Genomic DNA, 11,684 nt, shown 5'->3' on the forward strand with positions numbered 1-11,684 from the left:
GTGATTAGTATATATGTACGTGTGTATGTTACGTCGGTCAGTGCGCATATTGAAAATGGTGCTACTTTTTAACGGAACGACAATTCCCGATACTTTTCTTTACTTTTGAGATGCATTTACTCAGGTATTGCCAGCCATTCAGAGTTTCTGCAGGCAAATTTCAGTGAGCTATAAAAGGTCAGAGATATCAAGTAATTTGCGAATCGGGGGACTGCCCTGAACTATGGTGCCGAAATAGCTTGCCGCATAAACCTTCTATGAATAATGATTCTATGAGTAGAAACACCGTCAATCGTTAATTCAAACATTTTAGATTGGGAACTGAGTCTCGCAAAAGATCCCTTGCGAACGTAAATTACGAAAGAGTTGAAATCTGCTATTAAAGCTGATCCATTTTACAAGTTTACTGTATTTAAAAGCGCCATGCCGGTTTACGTCAGTCAAACTAATATACTAAACAAAATGGAAAAATAGGTGCCGCCTGAGTTAAGCGAGTAGTAAAATAACAAAAAAGTGAAAATCTTCTTTCTTCTGTTTACAATAAACATATTGCAGCAATAATCCAGCCTTATATCGGGCTGTGATTTGTGCTAAAAATTAATTTTTCACGGTAATCACAGTGTGTCGCATTTTTGAACGGATGCAGAGCATCACCATCTGTTTGGTTTCGTAATACATGTTATCCACCGTAGCTTCAGAAGTTCTGGTTATGGCTAGACTGGCGGCGAAAGTTATGAACAAACTATAGAGTTCTACCTAGAGACAACGTTAGATTTCACACCGCAACGGTTGCCGTGGTAAAAAGTACAGGAGTGATTATTTGGAGCTTTCTGTTATCCACTAGACAATATTCTCGTTTCGACAACAGTTTGATAGAGAAATTGCTGAAATCTCGACAAGTTAACCTAGGAGATTTTCGAGACTTTTTACCTGCGACTCCTGCAGCAGCCGGGTAAATAAATTACCGTCCACATGGCACGAACACATTGACAGTGGGAATGGTGCACAATTCGATTGAAAATAAGATAGTAATATTTGCGAAAAGAGTTCTTAAATTAAACTGATTATGAAATAACTTAAGCTAGCTTTGTATATAAATGTATCCACGAACTGTGTGGATATTAAACAGTACATGTGATCAACAACGTTGTAGGTCACCATTGAGCAGCAATCTCTAGGCCAAGGTTGGTACAAAGGTACGATATTTTACATAACGACTCATTGCAAGGGCCGTTGTTATCACGGTCCACCATTTTAACCACAGGTCCAGTGTGTGAGCGGGCTTTCGTCATGGAACGGGTAGTGGGCAAGGAGCTATCTGGCTTTGACAACCGCGTCCTCGGGGGTGTTCAGTATCGAAAGCACTGTGAAGAACTGTGCCTTCACGAACAGGCTTTTCCGTGCAGGTGAGAACTGTTTCAGTACCTTTATATCTGCTAGTTTAAATAGCTGACTCTTGCGATCCACGACAATTTTCGAACTAACGAACAGCGAATGTCTTCTCCTAATTTACTTACGGTCAGAAAAGCTATTGTCAAGGTCAAGTTACGTTAAAACATTTTTGGATGGCTGCTGTAGTTGGCATTACGGTAAACAAAAGAAAAACAGCTCTTTAGATATATTTACGTCAAAGTCTGCCCTCGCAATCGACCTGCTTTGTGCCACCTCAAACACAAACGAAGCTCGTATAGCGTACGAAGGCTACTGAACTTATGATTTAAGGCTAAACTTTTTCAGTGGTAATTTACCGATGGGTGTCTACCGTAACTTAGAAGTTTTCAAAGTAACGTTACATAACAGAACATATATGCTAACGAGGTCGTTGTCAGTAGGCTTTAATGGGTATAAAAAATTTGATGACAAATCCCTAACGCCTAGGTTGCTCGAGAATCCCAAAAAGGATATTTATGTAATAGGAAAGATACCGCAAGCTCTGCCTCAACATGCCTGAAACTCTATTCGTTATCTGTGTGTATCGTGCTTGTCTGGGCAATATGTTACATTTAAGCCAAAGATGAGCGCTGCGAAAAGATAAAACGAATTTCGCGTACAATTGAACCCTTCTACTTCTTAAAGGTCGGGTGAATACGACGCGTCAATTCAAGAATGTCGTTTGTCAACCGAAGACCGAAGATCACAGCCGAGTTCCTTCAGGCCAGCCGGAAATGTTGAATATTTTGAAAATCAATGTGTTTCTCGTGAGTATGAAAGATTCAAACTGCAGCATAAACCTGAACATACAGACGAAGTGTTTCCTTTGTCTATTTATTATATGCTTAGATCCACCGAAGAGGAAAATCAAATAGAACAAAATATACTGCTCCACAGAGGTTGGGCTCGACTATATCACTACTATTAAAATTTTACGTACCATACTTGTTAGTGCAATATATCGTCTACTGATGAATGATCTTATAAACCTCATCCAATCGGGCTCTGGACTGTTCGACAACCGCATGCTACAGATGACTAGGACTACATAGAAGAGTTAAGAGAAATCTTACATAGTTGATTCATAGAATGATCCGTCGCTGCCCTGTCATGGGCATTGAGCACTTAACACCTTCTTTTCCTATACAGACGGCCCTAATGGATGTGACTACGAACAACGTAAGGATGTAGATATCTTTAGGGCAGACCAAGTTCGGGCTGCCTTCTCGAGTGAGCAGTGCCGATCGCTCTGTGACGATTGTAAAGAGTTTTTGTGTCGAAGTTTTTCGTTCTTCCCGCCAGCAGCGCTATGTGCCCTGTCTTCGGACGATACCTTATCCGTGGGCGGTAGCGCTCTGCGAGCACGTCAGGGTGTGACCTTTCACCAAAAGGCCAATTGTCTAGATCGTAAGTCTAACTACTAGGCCAATGTGGTTCTTATGTGTCAATCCGCATATATAATATCACACCGATCTGCTAAGATAAACACATGTTTGTTAAATAACAAGCTAGTGTGTGTATATTGATTTACTACATACATGAATCGCATCTATTATATTATACTATAGAGCAAGCTTGCACAGACAAACCGCTAACTAATTATAGGTTTCAGGTAAATAGCTTTAGCTAGATTGAAATAACGTGATTATTTTGCTCTATTTTACACAAAGAGGTACATCATTAGGCCTTTTGTTACAATCTAAATCATTGTCCTTTCAGTCTTGTATTATAGAATTCATTATAACCGATACAATTATTAGCCTCATATTTTATCACGTAAATCGCCTATCGTGCGAAATAGCTCTGAGCCTGAGGCTAGAATGGGCTAGATGCCATAGGTGTTACGACATGGAATAGCACTTAGTAATAGAGATAATGTAGCAAAGGGTTTGAACATCTATTTCCGATAGGCTATAGGGCCGGATTCAACTTTTTGCTAAAAAAACGTCATAGTTCAAAAAGCGGTCTCATTTACTGGCAGAGTGTGGGCCCCATTCGTGTAAATAAAAAAGATTTCACCAATTGCTAATCAACAACACAGATCTATAACGAATTTACGGGTGACACTTTCGCTCTAACTCGTTTCTAGTGCGACTGCACTGTGACGAAGAGGCCATGGTGCTAACGCTTAATACTCTGGAACCCTTCGAGGGACGGATCTACTCAAAGGTGGACAATCCCCCCCCAGGAGATTGCGAGGTCGCTGGCAGAGGGGATCGATCTACCACTCTCGCTATGAGCTTGCGAAGCAGACGGTGTGGAGTCGACACGGAGGTATGGCCGCGTTCACAGTTATCAAAATTGTTAAGGATAAAGGAGTCGCACTATCTTACAGTGTTTATTTAATGTGCGACAAGAGACAGTTTAAGCGTTCTATTATATTCAGTTTTATATGAAAGCACCAACAGGTAAAAAAGGAACCCAAACTCCATCTCCCGTTAGTTACGTCACCAGTTTTACTCTACTCGTCAAGTACGTTCCTAGATACAAATTCTGCAACCTAGGGCTTGCAACTATTACGCTTCTGCTAACTAGGATTCCTACGATTCAGCTCGAAACGTTTTAGTTAGATGCAAACTAATCGGAATACCTCAGACAGATGTGTTTCTTCCTAGTCCTGCTGATTAGGGCATGGCTGTACGTGTCTATTTTATATAATAAGTAATTATTAGCTTTATTAATCTTCGGTCTTCGAATCGTTTTCCTCGTGGCCTCATCGTCGTGGTAGGAGGACGGCGTATTTACTTCGACCATAGTGATTCAGCATCATCCACTTATCCAGCAAAAAGGCGATCGCGTCATTAAGCTATTCTGTAGTTTCGATGCAGTGAACAAAACGGTCACCAACACCTATAAAGTCTTGATGGGGTAAGAGTCGCATCATAACATACACCGATAACTTTTATAGATTTTACCATTTTGAACAAGTGTTAATGTTAGACACGTCGTTCTGTGCTGTGTACACGCATAGGGCACAGAGTGTACAGGCCGGCACAGTAAATGCCACTGCTCCATCGCCGAACATACGTTTGCGTATCACGGACCGCAACGGGGCAGATATTATTGGAGCGAAACTGGGCGATGAACTTTACCTACGCATCGAGATTGATGACGATTCCGTTTTCGGTACGTACATTCTCAGTTACGTCTATTTGACTGTGGGTACTTTTAGTAATCTGTTATTACCCTATAAGACGACAGTTGCGTCTTGCGGAAGAGCTTCGATAAGAAATCTTACGACAAACTATCATTTTATATTATTAAACTAAATATGCGCCGGTATGACGTTTTGCTTTTTTCTAATGGTGATTCCATAATCCCGTTGCTTCTGCGGTTTTTAGGCAAGAAATTGTCATAAGTGATTTTTGCATTTCTCCATTGCAACCAAGTGAATACCATTAGGGGAGCTCTGCGAAGGCTAAAACGAGACAATACAAAAGCTGGGCTATACGGCTGATGTACTGAAATCTCCTATTAAAGCTCTCCCGTCTAATTGACGCCCGGTAGCTACACGTGTATGTGGTTTGGCATTGTAGTAGCGAACGACGACGCCCTTTTCGCCACAAATCCGACCGATTTTTTCGGTATCTCGCCGTAATTTTGTGAACGATTGACAGTAGAGGCTTTAATCAATCGTTTTGCCAGGCGACAGTAACTTACATTGCTTCGATAAAACATATAGCTCTCATCATTAGCCTTAGAGTGTAGAACACATTTTTTTTATTTGCGTCACCTGTGATCTCGCACTTTTCATCGCTCACCAACTTTCTACGGATCGATATGCCAAACATCGACCTTTTTCTTTTGTAACCATTTTGCCCACAATAACTGCATGGCGGACGCTAGGTTTCTTGGCGATGTCATAGCTACTTTTCGTAACTGCTCGTTCACTACCGCTTGAAGCCATGCATCTGGCTCTTTTTATGGGCCCGGCCAGCATTTGCTTCTTTATAATGAAAAAAATTATACAATTTTGCAGAACCTACATACAATTTTAAATCTGAATGTTGACATGCTAGCAAGTTTAACGCACCTAAGTGACCGTTCACTCGATGCGACTCATATTATTTGAGATATGCGATAATCTGATTCTTCAACATTTTCTTCTCAATGGACAAATATGGTACTACAGATGTATGCATATTAACAAAACGAAGAAAATAGCTTCAGTGTATGCCTAAAGCGATATATCGAGTCGAGTAGATAAAGCTGCTTCTTCCACATATACTGAATAATGCGTCCTCAAAAACATAAGGGCTGTAACAAATTTCATGTACAATGCTTGTGGGGGTAGACGGTAGTAATTGCTTCTCTCACAGGGGGTCGTATAGTATCGTATGACATATGCATATGCTTGTACTAGGAACGAACGCTTACAGATCTACAATAATAAGGAACCGTTTTTTGCGCTACCTAACTAGTTGCACTTCATTCAATGCAGTATTTGCCAATTGTTGGGAAAGGTCATGTACGTAGATGGATTAACAGAAGATATATTTCGGACACACGCAGGTTCACGTTCCCGTTCAGGACAGCACTGGACGTATTACCACAGTCTGCTTATCCTGCACACGACGCCTGTATATATATACATATATATATATATATTTACTACTTTCTCCCCGGCTGCATCGCCCATCACGCTGTTGATTTTGTTTTTGGTTCTGTTATAGCACCTTTTTCTAGGTGTTTCCTGTGACAAGTATTACTTAGCATCTCATGAGTTTCTCACAGGTTAACTAGCGATTTCTGGCTCAGGGCCAATCACATTTAGTATGTAGACGGTTTATTTCTATATCTCTGCTTGGGAAAAAGTTTTACCGGTCTGCCTTCAACGTAACGTATTCTGGCACATCCATGTTTGTTCATCTATTTGTAGCTGTTTTATTCTAAGTTGTCTAAAGTCTGAACGTAGCACAGTTTAGAAGCTTCACGCTGAAAGTACGGGCTAATAGTTCACTTTTAACGCAAAGTGGTGCCTTTTAACCAATGTGTGAAGTCCAAATGAATGTACGAAAACGATAACTTCGCTAATCTATAGGTAGATACTATGCCCTTTCATCTTAGATCGATCCCTCCCAGTACCAGTTTTGTATATATTTAAGTAAACCATAGAGTCCTGAAGTGGGTATATGAAGCGCTATTGTAATCTATAAGACTAAACAACAATGATCTAACATTTTCTGAGATACATAATTGGATTGACTAGGTTGACAATAAATCACTGCTTCATTCTTCTTCTTTGATGCCAATCATCACACGATCGGTGTTCGCAGACGCTCCAATCATTAGTCTAAGAACACTAGTTTTTTTTACAACGCTCACCTTGTTTGAATCGCAATAATTACTTGTATTATAGCTAAATAAGTTGCAACACTGCCATTCTAAATGTGTTAATACTGCCATTAAGTAAATCATAATTTAAACACTAATGCTTAGCAACGACCTATTTGCTATTGCATCACTGCCTAATAGATGGGAAGTTCCAAACGATGGCGCAATGTTAAAGCCGACCGCTTGTATTTAGTGCGAGGGTCCTCAATCTTTTGTTCAATTCGGATCAGTGGTCTCACAGTATCGCCAACGAACAGTCTACTCTTAAGCCTGTCTAAGTAGCTGGATACATATACGTTTATCAACTAGCTATACGTTAAAGTGACATATACGAAAGTCAGTTTTGTTTCAATTCCACAGGTATCTACGCTCGTGACCTGGTTGCGACGTCTGGTAGAAATGACGACTCGATCACGCTGCTCGACAACTCCGGATGCCCAATCGATCATTCAATATTTCCGTCACTTAAAAGGATCGCTCGTGGCAAGGCGCTTATAGGTAAGTTGGCATTATTTCACGGATTGTGCTGGTGCCACTTGTGCTGCAGTTACCCTTCGGTTCTTGGTCAACGCGCAGAGTGCACTTGATCAGCAAGGCGTTTAACAACGGCCGTAGCAGTGGCTATTCGTTGGCGCCTTTCGATCCCAAAACGACAATCGCGTGCATCACATTAGAGCTCCCCCCGTCACTCTACTTGCTTCCAAAAGCCGAACTGCTGTACAAAAAGCGTCGGATTTATTTAAACTATAACAGATATCGTGTCGGTAATATTGTAGTATTGTCTAAGCCGTAGCTAACAAGTATCAGGCTCAGGAATAAGTTGCAGAGAAAGGTGTACCTGATCAGAATGATAGTACTGCGTGAAACCAGTGCTGCATAAGAGCCGACGAACGCGTACAAGACGAGCTTGTGCACATTCTAGTTCTATAACGGCAAACAATTTTTTTGTTCGTACATCAGCTTACGATGGAATATTGGTGGTGACAAATCACTTTGCAATACCCAACTGCTGATACCACCACTGGAATAGTTTGACCCATGGGAAGAGATGACGCCCGCAAAATTTCCATTTTCTAAACGCTGGCTTCCGAATGCAGCGCTGCCTGTCTAAGCCTTCATGAAGCTGAACTGCTGGGACGGCGTTGTCAAGCTTCAATCGCCGGCCTACCGGCTATAACTGACAATTTTTGGATGGTATATATATATATATATATATATAGTCGTTATTTACATGGGCCTATTATACTTTGAGCCTTCAACGAATCAGTACGCAACGTTTTCTTCGAAATAAGCAAGTACGTCTTTGCCATCCCACTTTATGGAATATCAAAAGTCTGTGTCACTATAGTTAGTCACTTGCGCAGACCACAAATTCGATTACAAGCCTAAAAACTAAAAAGAACGTTAGTACTACTTGGCTGACCTGATCCACCTTTCAATGGTAGCCAAAATATATAAACAATGAACAGATTAGAACAACTTCTAATTTTCCTGGATTTACTTCGGATGCTTGTTACTAAATTACTTTTCTATTTTATTTTTGCTTTTCTTCTGCAAGTCAGACCTTTGTCAGACTGCTTGCATAGCTGACTCAAGCCGTACCTATAATCCCTTCCAGATTTTGGTATTGGATAGCGTAATCGGACAACATCAGGTTAGATCAATTAACGACTTCGCACACTATTTATTAAGGTTAAACGGATCGTTCATCTTCCGTACAACATTCCCAGCGGAATTTATCTCGTCGTTTTTTTGCGCTTCTACTCAGACCAACGGCTCCCGACAGCATATGGGGGGCATTGTGAGATCGCTTTCTCTATAGGACGTTTATCCCATCCGTTTTGTGCTGCCTTCAGGGATCCGAGAGAAATATCCGGACAAAAATGTAAATCATGATATTATATAGATCGCTCCGGATCGGAACGCATTGGCTAATAGGCTTATCTTACAAATTGTGCGAAAAGCCGTTCTGTTGACGTAAAGTTGTTTGGTCTGAGTGAACCACGCAGACGGTACTACAGTCAAAAACAACGGTACTTATCTGTTTGCATTTTTGTGCTGCGACAACGCCAAGTGTCGAAGCGAATCACGGAAGTAGCAACAGGACCATCAAAAGTATATATAAATAAATGATAGTGTCTCTACCGTATTACTCCTAGCTGCAGCATCCTTAACATTGGAAAGTAGCGGTCTGGCCATTCCCGTTGCAGATCACCCAGCACGAACCCAATGTCGAGTCCAATTAAGTTTCATAAAGAAGTTGACACTCGTAAAGACACAATGGTAATTCATATGTAGAAAATAGTACAGAGAAACGGATTCTTCGTTGCTGGAATATTTGAAGCCCGATGCAAAAAAGGGTAAACTGGACACGCTGAGCAAAGCACCACACTTTAATAAGAAACAAAAAGTACATTAACTATCATGTTTTCAATCAATGAAGGCTCCTCGTCTGCACTCTGTCGAAAGAGGCTATGATAATGAAAAGAGGAGAAGGTTGATAAATAACGATGAGATACGACACAATTTCGTGTAATAATGTTACGTTACGTTACGTTATCGATAGCAAAATGCTTAATCTTGAAACTAAAGTATACTAACAATTTGTTCAGGGATCAGCACTCTTCTCCTGATAACGTACTCGGTAAGCCATATTTACAGTGACCAGATCTGAAGAATAAAAAACTTTTCTGTTCACATTTCCACTTTTCAAAAGTAATCTTTCACTATCAGAGTAAAAATAAACACGTTACGGAGGATTACTAGGGTCGAGCAAAAACAGTGGGCGACCCCTTAAGTGCTTACTTGCACTACAGGCCATGAGCTCTAACACATTTAGCAGAATCACCCACCTGCGCCATGTTTGCCTTTTTTTTTTCCCTCATTTGAACATGTGTTTACGGAATAGCTAACGCCTAACACACACCTAGAACAAAAACTCAGAAGCATCAGAAGGTTTGAAAGATAGCGTTTTTAGAGAGAATGATACGAGAGTATTTTTAATTCTAACTAAATTTATAAGAAAATATCAAAAGCGATAACGATTAGGACTAATCAGAGCACCAACGAATCAATATGAGCGTGCAGGAAATCTAATTAACCATATACTTTTTCTGCACCTCTTCGTCTTTGAGCTGAATTGAGAGAGCAATTATATAATCATTCACTGTATATAAACACTGATCTGTATCTGATGTGAACATATCGAACGTTATTTGTTCTTTCGATTTCACTAGCTTTCCAGTTTCTGCTGCGTGGAGCTATTTTTCTGAAATCAGCTCTCGTCTATTGTTGAGGTACAATTCGAGCGGACTTGTACCTATTTTTCTATACCTGCTTAGCTAAATCAGCCTTATTTGTGATGTGAGGCTGTATCACAACGGTAGAAATTTTTCATGTGAGAACACTTGCTAACGTACCTCATGAGTTCATTGACAGAATCAGGACAATTTTCTCTGGTTGAGCCATTCCTCTATTCGTGTTCTGTCTACGAGCTAATTGCTTGAGCTTTTTGCAGTAGCTGAACGACAAAAATCGCTCATATAAAATTGTGTTCAACTAAATCTGCTATGATCCTATCATCATAAAATTCGCATGAAAAGTCATACATTGAGCATGCTTATGCTCTATACGTGGATAGAATTTATAAACATAGGTATAATGCCCTGCTTTTTTTTTACAAATGTATCGCAGGCGCTGTGTCTTGAGTCGATACTAAAGGGAAAATGCCATTATTGCATCATCCTAATAACCACGATGGACCATTAAACAACAGTGTCGTGTTAACGTGCTCATAATGAAACAAAGTAATTAAGTGTATTTTTTTTTTAGATTCCATTGTGAAACACGGAAAAACAACAAAGTATCCGTAGGAGATGTGAGAGAAGGGGTTATAGGAAAATTGTCACGTTTAACTAGTGAACTTGCAGACAATCCTGTACTGTGTTATGATATGGATTCGCTTTCATTTAGCTTTTTTTTTTTTGAAAAAAATTGTCACGGTTCTAATACCGATAACTTATTTAAAGACATATAGGTTCACTTGTTACCTGTCTGTCAGCACTAAATGACGTCTCTATACGTATATTTCATCATAACGCAAAATTTTACTTAGAAATACGTCCATCGTCCAATTGCCCTAATGCCTTATTGCTAAAACGTGTTAAACATCATCGTTTGATTATCTTCTCAAATACGTATAATGTAAGCCAAAAAAACAACCAGTGGCATAACAATACAATGTACATATAAGTGCAACTGATGCATTGCAACAATGATGGGATAGCTATTAATTCTGCGATCGATTACGAAAAATCTTTACAGCATTGTTATTTAGACAAGAGCGCGAAGGATAGAGAATGCAAGGATAACTTGAGCTTTGTCATCAATCGAATTCGATTTTTTTTTTCTATTATATGCAAAGCTGTCAATATGATGCAAAAAGTGCACTCACAAGCTTTGTCATTTATACCTTGACAGCGTCCAAAAATATCGATTCCCGGTTTGTTTGTTAGCTAAAATAGATGTTCCTATTACATGTACGTAAGTTGATACACAACATTAGCCGCATACTCGTGAGAACTCTGTTTATGGGAAAATTAGTGAAGGGTAGTTCACAGTTGACACTAGATAACCACTACCCTTTTACATATATAACTTATAAAAATTATGCTACTTACTCTGGTTCACAGGAAAGTTTGAGGCATTTAAGTTTGCTGGTGATACCGTTGTTCGATTTCAAGTTACGGTTCAGTTTTGTCTGCATGAATGTCCTCTTACAACCTGTTCTCAGAGGTCACCTGGAAAAGGGCCATTACACGATATCCATAGCCTCTCCGATAGAGGAGTAAGAGACAGAGATCATCCCAGAGAACATAACTTCAGAGATCTTCCAGGCTTCCCTAGGTAATATCATTCAA

The 11,684-nt window shown here is 40.0% G+C and overlaps 1 protein-coding gene across 1 annotated transcript in view; it reads left to right on the plus strand.

Annotated features, from left to right (window-relative positions):
• LOC111245612 (uncharacterized) overlaps nt 1-11,684 on the plus strand; it is a 39,902-nt gene that overhangs the window by 22,087 nt on the left and 6,131 nt on the right. The window contains exons 6-13 of the mRNA XM_022794204.2: nt 1,265-1,406; nt 2,077-2,198; nt 2,581-2,838; nt 3,521-3,705; nt 4,160-4,299; nt 4,403-4,557; nt 7,126-7,263; nt 11,457-11,670. Of these exons, the coding sequence (XP_022649939.1) occupies nt 1,265-1,406; nt 2,077-2,198; nt 2,581-2,838; nt 3,521-3,705; nt 4,160-4,299; nt 4,403-4,557; nt 7,126-7,263; nt 11,457-11,670 (1,354 nt within the window). The remainder of the gene's footprint in view (nt 1-1,264; nt 1,407-2,076; nt 2,199-2,580; nt 2,839-3,520; nt 3,706-4,159; nt 4,300-4,402; nt 4,558-7,125; nt 7,264-11,456; nt 11,671-11,684) is intronic.

This window comes from Varroa destructor, unplaced genomic scaffold (assembly GCF_002443255.2).
Source record: "Varroa destructor unplaced genomic scaffold, Vdes_3.0 BEIS01000002.1, whole genome shotgun sequence".
Taxonomy (NCBI): domain Eukaryota; kingdom Metazoa; phylum Arthropoda; class Arachnida; order Mesostigmata; family Varroidae; genus Varroa; species Varroa destructor.